Source organism: Podarcis cretensis (genome assembly GCF_951804945.1).
Source record: "Podarcis cretensis genome assembly, chromosome: 9".
Taxonomy (NCBI): Eukaryota; Metazoa; Chordata; class Lepidosauria; order Squamata; family Lacertidae; genus Podarcis; species Podarcis cretensis.
Window position 1 is genome coordinate 13,969,143 of NC_137178.1, and position 19,986 is coordinate 13,989,128.

The 19,986-nt window shown below is 44.6% G+C and overlaps 1 protein-coding gene across 12 annotated transcripts in view; it reads right to left on the bottom strand.

The window, feature by feature from the left end:
- Window positions 1-19,986, bottom strand: part of SEC31A (SEC31 homolog A, COPII coat complex component) — a 56,946-nt gene that overhangs the window by 24,423 nt on the left and 12,537 nt on the right. For 11 of the 12 annotated variants that reach the window (XM_079990698.1, XM_079990700.1, XM_079990704.1 and 8 more), the window contains 17 exons: window positions 19,613-19,736; window positions 18,305-18,503; window positions 18,101-18,196; window positions 16,993-17,133; window positions 15,609-15,751; window positions 14,886-14,985; window positions 14,506-14,667; window positions 13,871-14,023; window positions 12,252-12,485; window positions 11,499-11,573; window positions 10,908-10,958; window positions 8,525-8,602; window positions 6,481-6,547; window positions 6,162-6,340; window positions 1,292-1,418; window positions 521-666; window positions 167-340 (listed from right to left, as the gene is read on the bottom strand). In XM_079990698.1, coding sequence (XP_079846824.1) covers window positions 167-340; window positions 521-666; window positions 1,292-1,418; window positions 6,162-6,340; window positions 6,481-6,547; window positions 8,525-8,602; window positions 10,908-10,958; window positions 11,499-11,573; window positions 12,252-12,485; window positions 13,871-14,023; window positions 14,506-14,667; window positions 14,886-14,985; window positions 15,609-15,751; window positions 16,993-17,133; window positions 18,101-18,196; window positions 18,305-18,503; window positions 19,613-19,736 — 2,249 coding nt within the window. The remainder of the gene's footprint in view (window positions 1-166; window positions 341-520; window positions 667-1,291; window positions 1,419-6,161; window positions 6,341-6,480; window positions 6,548-8,524; window positions 8,603-10,907; window positions 10,959-11,498; window positions 11,574-12,251; window positions 12,486-13,870; window positions 14,024-14,505; window positions 14,668-14,885; window positions 14,986-15,608; window positions 15,752-16,992; window positions 17,134-18,100; window positions 18,197-18,304; window positions 18,504-19,612; window positions 19,737-19,986) is intronic. The other variant, XM_079990705.1, reaches the window with a different exon arrangement.

Consider the following 19,986-nt stretch of genomic DNA (forward strand, 5'->3'; position numbering starts at 1 on the left):
TAAGTGAAAGCCCAGCTGCATTTTGGACCAGCTGAAGTTCCTCAGTTGCCTTCAAGGTCTGGGGCTGATGCGTTGCTGCACTCCACAATATCTGGAGGACGCTAGGTTAGCAAAGGCGAATCTAGCATTAAGGCAAGGGAGGGAAACAAAAGCCGAGCCCGTTTACCTGGTTGGTGTTCTCGGGAAGGAAAGCTAAAGCTGCAGCGGTGCTGCCCTGCGAAGCCAGGAGGTTGGCATACTGGCTCATCTTGTCGGCCAAGAGAGCCCCGACTGTGCTGGCGTCGGCCACTTGCGTCTGCTGCACCGCCTTGCGCAGGATAACCACTTTCTCAATGAGGTCCTACGGGGAGAAAGAAAAAGGAAATAGTTAAGCAGGAAGCAGGCCAGTTTGGATTGAAGAGTTTCTATCTGCATGTGGGTCCCTTTTTTTTTACCAGTAGAATTTCATATAAAGTTTAAAGGTGTTGTGTTATCTCACAGGGGACCAGACCCAAAAAGGAACTAGTTAACGAAGAGCTACCTGAAGGGAAAGCGGAGTGCTTCCATCTTGAGCTTTAGTCCAGCAGGCAACCAGCTTTTCTACATTTCCAGCACAAATGTAACATAGGCAAGCCTGAGCCTGCAGATGGCTGTCACCTTCGTTTTCAAGTCTAGAGCCCAACAAATCTAGGAATTAGAAGGAAAAGAGTGCATATTTGAATCCATGCAATTAAAACCTGCACTGTTAAAAATGTACCAAGTGTTCAAGTGTACCAAGGGCTCAAGTGTTCCCTTTTCCATTTGCTGGCTATCTCTAGCCAGCATTGGCTACAACATTCAAATTTGGCAAAGTTATGGTTAGTGCTAATCTCAGCTGCCCATCCTAAACATCATGAAAAACCTATGATTATAAGAACCAGGAAATGGAGGCTACTAAAGCCATGCTGTCATTTGATCCATTCCAGCTGGTGGTTACAAGAACTTTGTAAGAATTAGTGCTCAAGTTTGCTTCCCTGCCTCATCCCTCCAAATCCCTTTTTCCTTTTGTGCTGTGCCTTTTAAGAATGTAAGACTGCAAGTTGGATCAGTCTTTTCATTGATATTTTAGGAGCCGCTACGGAAACCTTTTTCAGATGAAAGGTAAGGTAAAAATGCTTTAAATAATAATAATAATCCTGTGTGCTTAATTGCTTACTAAATGAGATGTGTTAATATTTTATTTCAGTGAAGGAAAATGCAAGCTATAAAAAAGATACGTTGCATTTTAATTAAAGAGTAACCCAACACCTTCATCTGTGTCTAGTTTCCTCACCACAGAGAGCAGCAAATTCATCTGGCCTTGCGTAAGTCAACACGGCAGCTAAAGCTTCCCTCCAGTTTTGCAGGTCGCAAGACTGGACAATCTCCTTCCAGTTCTTGGTCACAACTGCAGTGATGAGCTGAGAAGAAAAGGCAGAGAACAAACAAGTATATTAAGACTGCCCTGTTCTAATGCTGTGCATTTACCGATTGAGCATCCTAGCCAAGAGAGTAAAGCAGTTCTGCAGAAGCTTTCATTAAAAACAGGATCTAAGACATGCACACTATTCACTGGTTACTACTACACTACAGTAATCTTGTGTCATGGTTTTGTTCAAGTGAAATCTGTAGTTGCCTAATCTACACATGCAGCAGGATGTGGTGGTAAAATAGAAAATATTACTTCATACTGCAGGTTGCGGGGGTGGGAATCACATTTCTGGAATGTCTCTCCTATTTTTTAAAAAGCCTTGCAAGTAGAAAACTAGCACCTAAGGGAGAAAGGTCAGTTGTGCTAGTTTCTCCCTACCTACAGGGAATTGTTTTTGTTTTGATTCACATGTAGGAACATTAAAATGTGATTATCCCAACTTGGGGTGTAAGATCATGCACTCCAAATTCCTCCCTACCCAATAACTACATCCTCCCTAACCACTTCTTTCTCTACAGCATTTTGAAGGTTTCCTCTTTCTGAGGCCTAGTTCTCACAAACAGATACCTGGAATGTACCACCACAGAATGCTTGACTGAATGTTTCTTCCACACAGAAAAATAGATTATCAGGTAAGGGAAGTCATAGACTAGTCAGATGACTCATCTACAACCCTCTGCCTGATAATCACATCTAACCAGTGTTCTAGGTGCAGTTTTGCGACAAGGAATTTCATTAGCTTGAGCAGTTTCTGAGCTCTGGGTACAGTACTGCGCCAAAGATTTCAGATTAAAACTGCAGAGTGGAAGGAAAGGAGGACCTTTTTATGCCTCCCCACTTCCAGCTACTCTCTGAATACTGGAGAATTTTAGGAGTGTGTGCAGGGGAAGAATGGATTGCTCTTTTTTGCAGTCTTCAGATGAGGACTAGACCATGCGAAAAATGAATGTAATATTTTAGCTGAAGTTCATTCATTTTCAGCCTTATATTCTTGCTGTTAAAAAAGCGTGCTTAGACATTCCGCTGTTGTGCCCATAACCAAGGTTTAAGGTGCCATTCAGCTCCCAGCCTTCCTGTCTCAGTTTGTAACACTGCATCCAGTGCTTGAGAAATAACTAAATAAAAATGTTCTCCCCCACTTCCTGCCTGCGGTTCACGGATCTTAATCTCCCTACAGCTCTACTCCCTTACTACATCCTCACTTACAATTTAACATTATCTCTTCCTTCTGCTCCCAACACAGTGAAGGTGCAATGAGTGCAGGACATTGGTGTGCACTTCCTCCTCCTGTGTTGCTTCACCGCATCCACAAACATTTAAGCCCCCAGGATTTTATAGCATAGACCATGGGTTGGCAAACTAAAGCCCGGGGGCTGGATCTGGCCCAACTGCCTTCTGGGTCCAGCCCGCAGAAGGTTCGGGAATCGCCACTTGGAGATTCTGATCGTTCAGGCTGCGCCATTCCCCTCCCTCACACACACCGTGGCAGCACCTCCTCCCTCCCTCCTCCTGGCTTCTCCCTGCCCTGACTAGAGGAGGAAAGGGGCTGGGCTTTGTTGAGCCGCGGTTGGCTGAGCGCCATTTTAAGCAGCCCCTCTAGGGAGCCAGCCCTATCGCACCGCTCATTGTCCCTCCACTGCTGCTGCCACCAGCCCCTGCCGCTTGCAAGGCACAGGTAAGCAGCCACTGGGGCTCGTCTGGTGCTGTGCAGAAGGGAGGGGAGAGTTGGTGGGGGGAATTCCCCCCCCCAAATATAGTCCGGCCCCCCACATGGTCTGAGGGACAGTGGACCGGCCCCCTGCGGAAAGTTTGCTGACCCCTGGCGTAGACATCAAACACATCCTAAACAAGACCCCAACAACAGAGGCATTTGACAGGTTGGAAGATGGCACATCTAACATTGGGGGGGGGGTGAGAGGAAGAACTAGATCTATGAAATAACAAGAGTATGAGAAGAAGTAGGGAGAATACCAGAAGTGCAGTATACCTTTGTGGCTTACAGGTAACTTTGCACCTGTTAATCTCTGCCTAGTCGGCACAGTCAAATGTTTTATTCATCAACCTATCTGGTTCCAGAAACCAAGGGGTGTACAAAGACTGTCAAAATTACCTGCACCATTTGTCTTATCACTGGAAGTTTCAGGATCTTGGTAATCTAATTCAGGAACTTGATTGCCTAAAGCTGTGCCTAAATTGCTTATCATCGTCTCCCAAAGGACTGATTTATTTTTTGAGTTACAGCCAAAGAAACCTGGCTATAACTCCCTTGTTTGTGGGGACAAACAAGGGAGACTTCAATCATGAGGAGGCGTGAACAGCTGTCAAGTGGGACAGATTGATAGGACACTTGAGAAAGTAAACAAGGCGATTGAAAAAAGAAGCTGGTTTAGGAGGGGAGCTTGGCTCCATCTGAAAAAAACAAAAGCAGGTGTTTGGGGAAATCTCACTTTGCACAGTCGCAAGAAAGACTGGCCTCAAGGTCCATTTTTAAAACGCACAGCCCACCTCTGGGTCTGGCAGATCCACAAGCCTCTGCTACTGCAGAAGTGGATGGAGATTTAAGCCTTGGGCCACTAAAAACGGAGCAAAACAGTTTCTGCTAAGAGCTCTTGGCTACTGCTACTGCCCTCTCAAAAACGTCCACAGCATAGGACAAACAACAGAAGTGTGGGCACACACACACCCCACATTCTTGCCAGAACATCAGCATGGGCAGTGCATGTTTTATCTGTTTTAATAAAAAGTACAGCGAGAATGGGATGAGGGTGGTGCTGTGGGTTAAATCACAGAGCCTAGGACTTGCCGATCAGAAGGTCAGCAGTTCGAATCCCCGCGATGGGGTGAGCTCCCGTTGCTCGGTCCCAGCTCCTGCCAACCTAGAAGTTCGAAAGCACAAAGTGCAAGTAGATAAATAGGTACCGCTCCAGCGGGAAGGTAAACGGCATTTCCGTGTGCTGCTCTGGTTTCGCCAGAAACGGCTTAGTCATGCTGGCCACATGACCCGGAAAAACTGTCTGTAGACAAACGCCGGCTCCCTCGGCCAGTAAAGCAAGATGAGCACTGCAACCCCAGAGTCGTCTGCGACTGGACCTAATGGTCAGGGGTCCCTTTACCTTTACAGCGAGAATTGGACCAACATGGAAAAGTCTGAAATCATCTGTGTGCACCAGGGGATTTTCTTGGCTGACTGCACCATTAGCTTGCTGGTCACTAATGTCCACAGAATACTTTAACCCAGCAGCAGTCAATCGTATTAGCAAGGGTGCCACAAGTCAAGTGTTAAGTGCTTATACAGCCTTTTCATCACAGAAGATGTAGGAGAACTAAATGGAATGTTTTCCATTGTTTTTTAAGGCCCGGTCTCATTTGCTGCTCCAGTTGCCTGACAGCCTCAAGGAAAATGAAGGACGAGGCGAAGAAGGGAATGAGCTCTGCTGGCAACAGAGAATGTCAAGTACAAACCAGCAGAGGCCTATGGCAGAAATCGGGCCATTAGAAAAGAAGAACTCCTGCTAAACTCAGGAAAGTAACCCGTGAACATATGAACACAAATCCCCAGATATCTCTGCTCTGGCTGATGGCCAGAAAACTGAAGGAGGACACCGGGGATCAAAGCAAGAGAGAAAAATTGTTCTCACAAAATGCAAAACAGATGAGATATAGAAACACAAAGACTGCCAAAGTTGAGGCTAAATATTCCTTGGAACCAAGGGAAAAGCATCACAACAGTCAAATCTACGGGACAGGCAGGAGATGGGAGGGGGGGGGGTTGTTGGTTGAGAGTGGCTTACCAAGAAGTAACACCACCTCGGAAGAAAAGGGGGGGGGGCGGTGTTCTCTTTTTCATCCAGCGATCAAGTCAATAAATTTTTTTCTTATCCTGTTCTAGCTCAATATAAGAGAATGCAAGAAAAATGTCATGACAGAACCAGGGCTTCAATCTGATTAATCATACGCTTCTTAGTCAATTGCATGAAATCTAAGCTGGACTTCAGAAACGAGAAGTGCACTTTGTTTGTAGATGATGTACTATGATGACTGCCACAAAACAGGTGTGCAAGAGGCATTCCTCCCGTGTGCTAGAGAAAAGGGAAATGCCTCTTGCATCATTTTCTGTTTGTATAAGCCCTTGTGTTTCTTTGGCTTTTTAAAGAACTGCTGCCTGCTTAATCGAGGACACTTCTTAAAAAGACTATCAGAAGTTTTCCCGTTGATTAATGCAATCAATTAAATGCTGCAGCTCTAGATAGAATCGGGCAATTCTACATGTTAGCTGTATCTGAGGATTTTCATTTATGACGTAGAACCTCCATTATCTAATATTGGGCTGGTGCCCATGCAAGGCTGATCCATCAACCATTGTTAAAAGAGACTGGAAGCAGAAGGAAGGATTTCATGCCCCCTCCCTACTGTGAGCTCCCTGTCTCCTGACTTAATTACAATTAAAGGTTATACTGAAATCAATATTAATTGTGTTTAAGGGGAATGGCCACGGAGGGGACCTGCCGCCCAACAGTCCACTTGCAATCAGCCCTGTTATATAAGCAACGGCTTCATATTCACTACTGATTCTTCCCCACAAATTGCTCTCACGTTACTATGCATCTATTATACCTGTTTACTTGATGCATGGATTATCTGATCCTTCCAAAAGCCTGCCTGGTCTTCTGAATAAAGGATGAGGTTGTGAGCCCATAATTTACCCCCGTTTCCAACTTAAAAGCCTGCGTACCCTGGTAATTTTGCCTCGTGTCTTTGCAAAGTACTTCTCCTGGGTTCTGGACAGCAGCTCCTGGCCACCGGCTATAGCTAGTATAATGGCATCAGCCATGCGATTGTCGTGGAGGCAGAGGTCAACGGCGCTTTCAAAGTTCCCCGTCAGCAAAGCCTGAGTGATCAAGCCGTCTATATCTGCAACAAGGGAAACAAAGAAACTCACTTATCATCATCATCATCACAGCAGCCTAACAATGAACTGAGGAAGGTTCATGTTTAGCCAAGTTTTAAAAAACCTGGATCTTCTGTACAAAATGTGGGCATTTTTTCCTTACCTCCAGTGATGGAAATGTTAAATGTTTCATCTGCAGATGGCGGAGTGGCAGTCTCATCTTTTCTACTCTAATAGGCAGAAACAAATGTGGTTTTAGTGTGGATTTGATAATGTATTTATATTAATCCATAACTGAGAAAACAAGATATACTGATATGCTTTCATACCATCATTTTCCTAAAAGGCTACTAACTTATTAAAGAAGAGCATTATTATGGCTGCACATATATCACAAAGTGTTGTGTCAGCAAAATTTGTTTTATCCTGCCGCAACCTGATGGGTGTGGGGGAAGAATCCCAGCCTGGTGACAAAAATGTGCCTATTTAGGACTGCAACCCTATGCACCCTTTATTGGGAGTAAGATCCGCTGAACTCAATGGGTCTTACTTTCGAGTCAATAGGCACAGGATTGGGCGCTACGTCATTCAGACGAAATGCCCAAATAACAAACCACTGTGGTTGAGAGATCTATGGAGCTGTCCATTTCTAATGCAATTAGCAAAATGCCCGGTGACTTCGAAAGGGAGGCCTCTTAAAGCACAGCATGTACAACTAAGTAATACAATTTGTATATTCCAGCTTTATAAAGTGCATCAGAACACTCCAAAGCCCAGAGGTCAAAATGGAAAGGAAGTCTGTATTTGCTTTGTGGGGGTGGGTAGCATCCTTGTAGAGGGGAAGATGCTAATCTGAGTAAAATCTTTCAGCGTATTTAATGTAGCCTATACATTCCTGGTTATGCTAATGGCAGACAAAGTGAAACCCAAACCTATTGCTCTTCTACTCTGTTCACCATTAGCAGGGAAAGCCCATGTAATATGCATGGGGCTTGTATATCCAAAGCCACTGGCCTCCTTCCCAAGACTCAACAGCTTTGGAAATTTATGCTTCTTCCACAGGCACCGCCATCCTCCCCACAAGCAATGGGGAGTTAAGAAGTGGGTGTCCTAAAAAAAGGTTTCCAGGCATTACTGCCCCCTGGCGCATGTCACTTCTCAATGCCCATCAAAAGAAAGTTAAGAAGCTGCACAGTGGTACCTCGGGTTAAGTACTTAATTCATTCTGGAGGTCCGTACTTAACCTGAAACTGTTCTTAACCTGAAGCACCACTTTAGCTAATGGGGCCTCCTGCTGCCGCCCCGCCGCTGAAGCACAATTTCTGTTCTCATCCTGAAGCAAAGTTCTTAACCCGAAGTACTATTTCTGGGTTAGTGGAGTCTGTAACCTGAAGTGTATGTAACCTGAAGCGTATGTAACCCAAGGTACCACTGTATTGTGCAACAGGGGGAAGAACAAGTGCCTAGCATTCACAGGAAAAACACATAACCTGGGTTAATGGTTGCATTTACTCAAGCTGCAAATTTTGACTCTTTCTTTCCCCCCTTTGTGCAAGAGACTCTGGGTAATTTTTAGTGCAGAAAATGCACAGCCTTGCACTCACATCCTTCTACAGCAGTGGTTCTCAACCTGTGGGTGCCTGGATGTTGTTGGACTACAAATCCCATCATTCCTGAGCTCTGGCCTTGCTAGCTAGGGGTGATGGGAGTTGTAGTTCAACAACATTTGGGGACCCACAGGTTGAGAAAGGCTGTTCTACAGGGATGGTGGACCTTTTTCAGCCTACGGTACCAACCTCTTTCTGGGGGGCAGAGGCAAGAGTGTGCACAGCAAATGCTGGGCACGACCAGAGGCAAAATTAATGTAGGTTTTAGACATGTATACTGGTTTCTACCCAGAGACATCTCTTGTCCACTTCTATCCTCCACTCTAATGGAAGCAAGAGGTGTTATCAGAGTTCAGGGACAAATTCCAGTATGGGAAAAACACTCAAGGAGGGTGTGACTGGGGCAGGGGTATAGTTTAGAGGGAGTTCCAACAAGGTCTAGAGGGTCACATTCAGCCCTATGGGGCCTGAGACTCCCCATCCCTGCCCCACTCAGTCTCCTGTCTATGAGTGTACGGGATATGAATATTTCAGAGCAAACAGAATAGTTGGGAGTCAGTGACCAAGCACCCAATGTTTAGTAGAGAAGAGAATGAATACCTCTCCCAAGAGCTGATCCTGAGCAGCCACACCTTCTTCGCCATCACTCTGCACTGGCTGGTCAGATTCCTCTACATTCTTTCCCACAGAAGAGGAAAGGATGTTTTCAAAGGTTTTAGGCAGAGAGAAAGACACCAAAGCAGTTAGAGCCAGCACCAAACAGTTCCCATTGTTAGTATAAACCTATGCACCCAATTAAAGACAAAAAGGCGACTTCTTTCTCGGCTTTCCTTTCCAAATCATCTCACACCCTGTGAAGAAACGTTTGTCAAAACATACCACTATATTGTATTTATTTCTGCATTTATACCCCATCTTTTCTCCAAGGACCTCTAAAGCAGGGGGAAAGGTTCTTCCCTTCTCCATTTTATTTTCACAACAGCCCTGCGTGGTAAGCTGGGCTGCAAGTAGTGACTGTCCCAAGGTGAGTTCTGTGGCTGAATCCTGGTCTCCTGTTGTAGCACTCTAACCACTAGACCACATTGACTTTCAGATAGGAGGGTATTTTCAACCCACACAGACAAAGGAATGGGTGGAAGGCAAACTCACAGAAGCGACAGTCAGGGATAAAAAAAATACTCAAGATAAGAAGGGTAGCTTAGTGGCAGAATGCATGTTATTTCCTTACGGGAAACCCTGCACTATGAACCAGAAAGTTCAGCAGAAACTGCATGACCATTAGTAAGATACTATCCCTTGTTATCTGGAGAGAGAAATAATTTGCAGGCTTGCTTGAGGATGCCTGCCATCACAGAAAACATCAGCTGTGCTGACACTTTCCCTCAATGTCGAAAGTGTCAATGTCATGAAAACTGTGATCAGAACAAAACTATGTGGGTCTGCCTAAGATCCTAGAAGGTGACTCTTAGTTCTTGAGACAGGCTGGAATTGTGTTTCCTTAACCCAACATTATTCCGCCTGACTGTTAAGATCGTCAGCAGAGGCCCTGCTCCACATCCCTTACTGTCTGAAGTTTGGTGGGTGCGTACACAATGCAGGGCCTTCTCAGTGGTGGCCCCTTGGCAGGTCCAAAACTTCCCTGCTCCTCCCTCTTGGTGTTGATGGCTTGTAAAGACCCTCTCATTTCCATGGGCTTTTTGCAACTGATTTTCTTCGCCTGTATTGGTTTGTGAGCGCTTCCTCCTATTAAGGTTTTACAAGCCTTTATTGCTCACTTTCCCTTATTTATTTTGCGGCGTTTTAGCTACCTTTAGTTTTCAAAATAACTTTCTAATGAGCTGCCCCAGGTGCCTTTAGGCACAAGAGAGACACAGAGAGATGAATAAATAATGTACAGCTGAAGAAAGGAGGTGCTACAGATGCTTTAAAAGGGAGGCAAATTAGAACACTGAACTGGAAGGGGAGAGTGGACTAGAGAGGGGAAAGAGAGAAGGAGGAAAGTGATGCAGGAAAACAGAGGACTGGGATTAAGACTGAGGAGCAAATGGACTCAAAGGATAAGGAAAAGAAACACCAGGAAGTAATTAGTAAGCAAAGCTCTTAGCGAAAGAACACACAGCTCCCTATTGAGCCTATGTTTGGGTCACGTGGAGGTGCTGCAGCAACGAAACATTTAGAGAAAGATTTTCAAGGGTTTGAGGCTGTTATAAATGCTGGGAAAGCTGGTTATATTAGGCACTATGTATAGACCCTTGGCTTGCCCAAGTCTAAAGTGATTTCCTTACTCTGATCCACTGTCTGCTTCTAACCCTGCTGGAGAAAGTAGTTCTTGAATTTACAAAGCTTCACTATTCCCCCTGCCTTTCCTCAGTAGCACAAAACTGCAGCAGTACTGCAGTTCCTGTTCCTCTCAAGCCAGGATTTCAGAGAGATCTATGGCCTTCATTTTTCAAAGGTTTCCAGCAACCTTTTAAACATTATAGATTCAGAACTCAGGGAAAAAAGCACTGGCTCTGTGGAGACAATGTGCAATAACTCTTTCCAGAGAAAGTGGGGAAGGTTAGCGAGATGTATTATTACACTGTCAAGACGCCCAACAACAACATAAAATGCTGCCGCAGAGGCCACATCAGAATTGTAAAGAACATTAATGGGGAGAAGGAGGAAGGGAGGCAAACCATAAAGACTTGGGTCAAGGTGGATTTATCTCCTGTGAACTGGGTTAATTGGAGTAATGAAAAAAGTAAATAACTCCTGCACAGTCTTTTTAAAGAAGGCTGAAGTTTTATTCTGCGATTAATATGAACCTTTACTGCCCAAAGTACAACTTGTAAAATGCAGGTTAACATGACGGCAAGCTTGGCTTATTCATGCCTCTTTGAGCAAATACTAGGCTGCCAAAGAAAGGACGTTGCAGGAAAAGTGAGTTAAGTTCCAAACTCCATCCCATTTGCATAATAAAACCTTGCATTTGTTTCCTTACCTCATCTGGTTCTCTACCATGAAGACTCTCTTTATGGAGAGCTAAAGAAATCTGAAGGGAAGAGAAAAGAATTGTGGATTATCTTGGGGGGAACCCTTGAAACCCTCAATGCTCCCAACTGACAACTCTTTTTTTCTGCAACACTTTCCTCTGCTTATTGAAGGACCTATTCTATCACATGTCAATCTAGTATTTTAAAAAGCTGTTTCGAAGATTGACACACATATTTTTAAAGGCTATTTCTATTTAGTGTGTTAATCTGGCCTTTACTTGTCAAGAGAAAGCAAATGATATGAATGAGTAGGGTATTAAGGTACATTCGAGACTCAACCACCTCTGTATAATGAAAACCTTTTAGTTCATTTCTATTTAATTTTTAAAAAACAATACCCTACATTAAAAACCCCAAGGCTGTTTACAACACATAAATATCAACACAATAAACGAATTCCATTAAAAGCCAATGAGGTGCCAGCCATTCAGTTCTATACACAGAATTATTGATGAGTGACCATGCCAACAGCTTCATTAAAAAAACATTGTGCCTGGGGTGGTGTACAAATATTATTATTTAGTAGCATTAGCATTTACCTTTTTCCGTAGGTCATCTTTCCTGAAGCCCAGGAGTTCCAAGCATTTGCCACGTGAATCCTCTTCAAAATGCACCTTTCAAAAAAAATGTTAGGAAAAAGGAAGCGTTGTAGAAAACAGAGGTTCGTTTTTATTCCCTTTCCCACAATGTCTACCATCCTGCACCTCCCATTCTGTACAATTAACAGTTGCAAAGCAAACCTGTGAATTTGCAGCAAGATGCTAACGAAACCGTGATGCCCCTTGTATCTCTGCAAGGAGGAAGGACTGCAATGGAACATTAAGCAGAGCGGTACAAAGAATTGTGTGTTTTAAGGGCAGTTCATGCTAAAAAGCAGGGAGAGCCAAAGTTGTGCCTTCCAGATGTGGATGGACTACAACTCCCATCATCTCTCACCATTGACGATGTTGCCAAGCAAGAACATGGCAGAAGAACAGCCCTGCCAGATCAGGCCAAAGGCCAGCATCTGGTCTAGCATCCTGTTCTCACAGTGGCCAACCAGAAGCCCAGAAGTAGGACCTGAGTGCACTCTACTGTACTTGAGATCCCCAACAGCTGGTCTTCAGAGGCATACTACCTGTGACAGTAGGTGGAACATGGCGATTTTGGCTTGTAGCCACTGATAGCCTCATCGTGCACAAATTTGTCTAGTCCTCTTTTAAAGGCATCCAAGTTTGTGGTCATTACTAGCAAAGCACTGGGTTTTTAAGGTGACAGGGAGCTAATGCGCCGTCCAAAAAATTTAAGATTACCTTTAAGAAAGACCACACGTTCCTCTCAAAGTCATTCTTGGCAGCATCAATTTTCTTCTGGCAATAGTTGACAAACGCTTCTGCCTGCACAGCCTCCTGCAGCTGATCGGAGCGGCTCAGGAATTCCTTCTCGGTGACAACTTGGCTGACGTAGACGTGGTAGTGATGCTGAGGATGCTCTGCTCCTACCTGCTGGGGCTTGCTGTTCTCAAAGGTAACTAGCTTTCCCCCAAACTGGAATTCAAGGGCAATGCAGATACGGTTTAGGGAAGAGTTTCAAATCCATTACCATCAAAATCCATGCTTACATTTTAATATGCACGTTCAAAAGAAAAGAACGTTCTGAAGATCTGAGGTTTGCTTTAAAGCAGACGTTTGACAGGGGTGGGTGAGTTGCAAACTAATGTTGCAGGGTAGACTTGTGAAGATGCTGTGCCAGGGACGGGGAGCCACTTCTGGCTCAAGGGAAAGAATCCAGGGGCCACATGCCCTGTGGCAAACTGAGCCAAAGGTAATAGTACTACTACTACTACTAATAATAATAATAATAATAATAATTTATTATTTATACCCCGCCCATCTGGATGGCTTCCCCAGCCACTCTGGGCAGCTTCCAAAAAACATTAAAATACCGTAATACATCAAACATTAAAAGCTTCCCTAAACAGGGCTGCCTTCAGATGTCTTCTAAAAGTCTGGTAGTTGTTGTTCTCTTTGGCATCTGGTGGGAGGGCGCCACTACCGAGAAGGCCCTCTGCCTGGTTCCCTGAAGGCCCTCACAGGCAGAGCAACAGGTACAAGTTTTACCTGGTTTCTACATGTACCTCTCCTCTCCTTGTCCTCAATCCAGACAAGAAGCATGACCAAAATTCAAGGACACATTCTAGCTAGGCAAAAACACTCAAGGAGGATGGAAAGCAGGATTGGTGAAAGGTGTGTCCTGGGAAGAATTTAGAGGAGCAGGCGGAGAAGCCTGGAGGGTCACATTTGGGCCCTGGACCTGAGGTTCCCCACCCCTTATTTATTGCTGAAACAGGCAGAGTTTGCATAGGAAAAAGTGCACACACCTATAAGGGGCTCCTGGTCTCTTAACTAGGGGAGGGAAAGCAGAGGACTGTCCATTGGAGCCATGTCACAATTTTGAGTACATAGCTTAAACACACACACACACTCCACCCTGAGAAAGTATAGGAATTAAGTGACATATTTTGGGGCTTAGTTAATCAATATATTTACCCCATTCTCTTAACAGATGTAGAAGTAATAATAAAAGAAGTAACAACACCTCACCAGTTATAGAAGGTGTGACCTTTTTCTGAACCAAGAGACAGATGAAAGCAGATGCTCTACCTATAATTGTTTGTCCCTAGCAAGTCTATCACACTCTGTCAGCTGAAGATATAATTTCACGGCAGTATTTTGAACAGGGCTTAACACCACAGACACATTATACCGAGTGCCGGTTGTGTGATTACTTCATCACAAGGGGAATGTGATATACCGCATATCCTCGATTTTAAACTTCACAAAGGAGCAGAACAACACATTCATAGAACAGGCAACTCAGCAGAAGAGTTAAACAGCCCACCCCATTAAAGTGCAATTAGGATTCCACTTACTGAAAAAGATGCACCGACAGGTCGGCGAATCCACTTGGGTGGCTTCTTCAAGGGCAGGATTCTGCTCTGTGGAGTGGTCTGCTGTGGGAGCTGCAATGGAGGAAGTGGCTGCCCTGTTCCAAATGGATCGAGATTACCAAAGGAGGACGAGAGCTTTCGAAAAGGAGAGAGAAAGAGAAAGACAGATGGGTCTAAAACTCATTCGCATTATCACCACCCATTTACCCAACCAGTTATCAATTCTTGGGTTTGCTTTTTGGAGTTTAATTTGTTTGTATATTCAAGGGGTGGATTAGAAGCCCATCTGAGCTGCAGAGTCAACAGTTCCTGTCAATATCTCAACTGTCCATACAAAAAAGAACATGATTGTTCTGTTTGGCAAGCAGGATGCACAGCTTCATAGCAAACCACACCACCATTTTATAATAAAAACCTTCTAAAAAGTTAGCTCCAAGGTGCCACCAAATGATTTTCTCTCTCTCTTTCACCCTACAAATAGGACTCCTCTCAGGATAACAGTCACTGCCTGTGTACACAACTTTTGACAGTCAAAGCAATTTTTAAAAAGTATTTCATCATGCACTGCAAACATCTGTCTTCCGTCAATCTGATATGCAGTGTTTTGTTTTAAATACCTTGTCTGCTTGCTTCTGTCGCAGGCTGTCAGTGCTTCCCCCCATGATCGAGTAAACGCTGATCCTGCCATCAAAAGAAGCAGCAGAGAGAAGAGCAGGGTTCCTGGGACACCACTGGACGTCAAAGCACCACTGGGTGCTGGTCGGAAGCTCATACAACACCTGTATCCAAAACCAAACATATTACAATAACAATGGCGGAGACCTAAACGGCTTAAGAAGGACCACCCAGCCACATCCAGAAAGCTAGTTTGGAGACAAAAGCTAATCCTGCCTCTTTCTGCTGCTCCGAGTGCAAAGTCTGCGCACTCTTTTTGCAATACCCAAACAAGAAATGTCTCTCCATTTCAAAAGCTTGCAAGCAAGTGTTCAATCAGTACCTCTCCTGTGTTTGGATTGGAGCAAAGAATTTTAGCATCCTTTCCACAGCTCAGCAACAGTTCAGGATCCGCCATACTCCAAGCTATTGTCAAAATGCCTCTGTGGAAAAAGATGCAACCAATCAAGCCTTTGTAAAAGTTGAAAACAAACTCTGAAATACCTGCAGTATTTTTTTGTCTGTCTTTTAGAAAATATTTAAATACGGTTTATTGTACATCGGAATCTACAAACATATAATACAATACATATATCAAACAATACAAAACATACATTACCTATATACGTACCCAGCATGAACACACCCACCATGAATTGACTTCCAACCATTCTCATTGTGCTAGTTTACATTTATTTAATCTGCACACATTTCATTTTGGATGTTCGATTCTTCCAAATATTTTCCAAGCTAAGTTCATTATATTCTCTTTATTTCTAGATTTATTCACTGTCTGTCAGGAGATCTACCTTCTCCACATAGTTTTTAAGATATTCTTTAAAGATAGTCCATTCCTTATTAACTTTTTGTAAGGTGTTTCCTCTTACTCTCCGTGTTGATTTAGCAATGCGTAAGTATTCAATCGTTTTTGCTAAGCAGTCTGTTTTTGTGGAGACATAGCAAAATCTACATAGCAAACTGCTGCTAGCAGTGAAGGAGGATGTCATTAGCATTTTCAACGTCTGTCAACCACGCAGCCAGTCAGATCTGCAAGAGACCAAAATACCTTGCATGGCTTTCTAGAACACGAAGTGGAGAAGATGCAAATCGGAGGTCCCACATCTGGATTACAGGCAGCCTGTCGTCTTCCGAAGCCAGAACCATTTGTGTAGCGACATCAGGATGCCAGGCCAGCCCTGAGCAATGCATCTGAAATTGTACAACCAGTGCTCTCAGTAGCAACATCAAGCAGGCTTAGAAGAAACCAGACCGCTGCCTTCTATCCAAGACCTCCTTTGCACAGCTCTCTGCCAGTGCTGCTTACCCCTGCCTCTGCACTGGGCTTTTGCCCATGTGGCTGGTCACTCCCAAACCAGATGCAGACATACCATACAAGCCCGCTCATGTCCCTGTATTAGCAGAGGATGCATTGCAACATTTTGCAGTGGGTTCTACTTCCCTTTACCCTAATTTTGCAAGTACAGCCAATGGCCCATCTAGTCCAGCATCCTGGACTGGGGCCAAGCAGATCCCTGACCTGCAAGCAGGGCCTGCGACTCATCCATACTGTATTTATGAATGGACCAGCTCACAACCTGAACAGGCCAAAGATGGAGAGAACAGGCATGCATACCCCCTCTCCATGCATGTAACAAAACACAGAAAATTCATACCCCCTGCCACATGTGAATAGGCCCAATTTACAGGATTTTTCCCTGTACAAAAGGTGGGGGAGCAGAAAGATTGTGCAATGCTCACAACAAGTAGAGCGCTTCATTAACTTTTAACATTTTCAATCTTTTTGGGCTGACCTTCAGGGTTACTCCTCCCAAGGGGCACATACAACGATAAAACCATTTCCATGTTGTTACTCTATGTCAGGTGAGAGGAATCTTTTTTGCAGCTCATTATTTTCTGCGCAACCTGGGAAGGGGGAAGGGGGAAAGACATGCCAGTGGTGGGAGGTTCCAGAGGCAGAAGTGGGTGGGGGCAAGGAATCTGAAATTTAACAGGGCACTAAGCTAGTTTTGATACACTCTATCCTCCATTCAAGCGGTTCTCAACTTGTGGGTCCCCAGATGTTGTTGGACTACAACTCCCATCATCCCTAGCTAGCGAGGCGAGCTCAGGAATGATGCGAATTGTAGTCCAACAACACCTGGGGACCCACAGGTTGAGAACTGGTGCAAGAGTCACTGTAGGAGCTCCAGGACAAATTCAATCAAGGCAGAAACACTCACAAGAAGCAAAGCCTGGGGTGGGGCAGCAGCTGTGGCCTGGAGAAACCCCCAAGGGCCAGGTAGAGAGGCTTGGGCCCAAGGCTCCCTACACTTCCTCTACGAATATGGGGAAGGAAGGCAGATGCCCACACCTCAGAAGGAAATTTTCAACCAGCTTTAACAAATACTCAACCGGCGTGAGTGCCTACAACAAACTGGCTGAATAGTTACCCGGTTACTGTGGTCGCTGACTTTGATGATAGGTTCATTCTTCCTGAGATCCCACACTGTAGCACGGCCACTAGGGCTTGCAGAAGCCAAGATATGCTGGACTTGCCTGTTCCAAGCAATGCAGCTTATGTCTTCAGGAGGCTGTTGGAAACAGAACCCATCATCAGTTTCTCATTCTACGTCACTAAAATATGCAATGTCTGGCAGACCTTTCTTATTATTAAGCTCTTCAAAACCTTGGCAGACCTCCACTGAAAATGACAATAAAAACTGTTTCCCAACCTTGGGTCTCCAGCTGTTTTTGGACTACAACTCCCATCATCCCGAGCTAGCAAGACCAGTGGTCAGGGATGATGGTAGTTGTAGTCCCAAAACAGTTGGAGAGCCAAGGCTGGGAAACACTAGTTTAACCTATTATCCTTAGTTTTCACTTTAAATGAGTTGTACCCAAGGCTCAATTCACGTTTACACACACATCAATCAATAATAATTTTAGCCTATCATTTACTCAATAAAGCAGCCAGCTACCCTAAGTTTCATGGTTAATCTGTTCATCTCTACAATGTCCAAGCACTTTTCAGAAGGATGTATCATCATACAATTACAGTGGTACCTCAGGTTACATACGCTTCAGGTTACATACACTTCAGGTTACAGACTCCACTAACCCAGAAATATTACCTCGGGTTAAGAACTTTGCTTCAGGGTGAGAACAGAAATCGCGCGGCAGCAGTGGGAGGCCCCATTAGCTAAAGTGGTGCTTCAGGTTAAGAACAGTTTCAGGTTAAGAACAGACCTCTGGAATGAATTAAGTACTTAGCCCGAGGTACCACTCTACAGATTTCTCAAAAAGCTTTACAGGATTCTAAGATGTTTCCTTCCACCAAAAGGATCTTGTAAGTATCCAAATATAACTGGACATCCGACCTCCATCACTTGACCATTGGCCCCACTAGCAGGGGCTGATGGGAGTTTGAGTTTGAGGATGCCTGAGGGACCACAGACTCCCCATCCCCAATCATAAACAGACTGTAAGGTGACAATCGCCTCATTCTCTCACCAACCAATCAAATGGTTTTAAGAGCTGGGCAAAATATGTGTCTTGTACCTGAGTCTTGGCTCCTGGAGTCATAGGCGTTGCAAAATTGTTCAAGTCCCATATGTAGATCTCAGACTCATTTGCACCAGAGGCAACTAGGTTTGTCTATAAAACAGAGAACACACACTCAGGTCCATGCAATAAGGACTGAATATCATCTCAAGTGCTGCTATATTAGGCACCGTGATTAATGTGCAGAAAGAAAGATCTAACCTGGAAGAGGTTGACATCCAGAGCTCTAACAGGCCCCGTGTGCTTGTCTTTCTGCGCAATCACAACTTCCTCTTCACCTGCCAATATTTTAGCTGGGTCATACAAAATGATGTTTCCGTTTTCGCCGCCGGCAATGAGTACCCCCGAAAGATCCCCATCAGATGCCATTCTGTGAGGACCCCATATCAGTTTGTGATACCTGCAAAAAGATGTAAGAACGTGAGAAGAGGTCTGCTGGTTCAGGGGAAAGACCCCTCTAGCCCAGCACTTTGTATTCAGTGCAAAGTAATTCAATACAACGGTCTTAAGTAACCAAGCCAGACACCTCCAATGACAATGCAAGCAGCCGAGAGAAGCACAGTGTTTTTGCTGTTTTGACATTAAATCGGCCATGAAAGATTCATGGAGACTGTTCAAAATCGACAGGAGGAGGAGCATAGTCTTTTGCATCTATGGACACCACCGAAGCCACTTTGTCCTGAGAAGCAGCCATTATTAGCTCGGCACAAGTGCTGCTCAAGCAGTAAACAGGTAGAATTATTTCCATTAGCTGAATGTACACTCAGGACAATTGTAGTTCTAGGAGAAGGAAATGCAATAGCAGCAAGGAAGGAATTCAGGGCCACCTTTACAAATAAAGGCCACCATTCAGGGCTTTTCTGCAGGGCCAGGAGCCTTGGCACATCATAGGAACATAGGATCTACAGCCCACGCATAAGGAAATTTGCCCTCCAGGTCTTGCAGGACTATAACCAAAGGGGGGTTGAATCCAAAAATTGATATGAAGCCTGTTGTGACGTCTGTGCTTAGGAAGCCAGGGAGCCAGTCAGAGCAGTACGGTCTACCTACCCCTGACGCAACTGTTCTGTGCCTAAGCATGTTGCTTTTGCCAACGTCTTCTTTCTCCCTCTCACCTCCAGGGACCAGCAAGTACAGGAGACACAGCAAGGACAGTAAGGCCCAGCTCTGTGTAGGGCTTTCTCTCTCTGCTGCAGCATGGAGGATCAGCCATTGCTGAGTTATGCCCAAATGCACAGTGGCATGACAATGAAGCTGTGTGCTTTCTAGTGGGCAAAGGACCTTGGGGCTGGATGTAAGCCACTAACAAACTTGGACAGGCGAGACTGATGGGAACTGCAGTTCAAAGCATTTAGAGGGCACCAGTTTGGCGAGAGTTGGTTTATCATGCCATAATCTATCAGGAGAAAAAACCTCCAGATCTTGAAAGCTGTGCCCCTTTGATTGCTAATACTCACATCCTGAGCTTTTCATTTACATAAGCAGACAGTTTTTAAAGTCTGCACATACCTATGAGTGGATGAGAAAGTAGCACAGGACTTCATATCCAGCGATGGGTCAGTCAGGTCAAGTTCAAATATTTCCAGAGAAGCACTGGTACTGAAGCTTGCATCTAACTGCTGAGCAGATGTACCTGCAGAGACATGTGGAATGCCTTACTACTGATGTACTGTAAACATAACACTTGGGAAGCCCAAAACAACCTTGGCACACTTAAGGGAAGAGATAAAACCGAACACTGTTTTTAAAAACGTATGTTTAAAACACGCAAACACATCCTCATCAGATTTTGAATCTTTTTGCTGTTTGTGACATTACAAAACCTCCCTTTTTATATACCAGTTGTGGAATTTCTCTTCCCTTAATAACGTTGGGAACTGCCA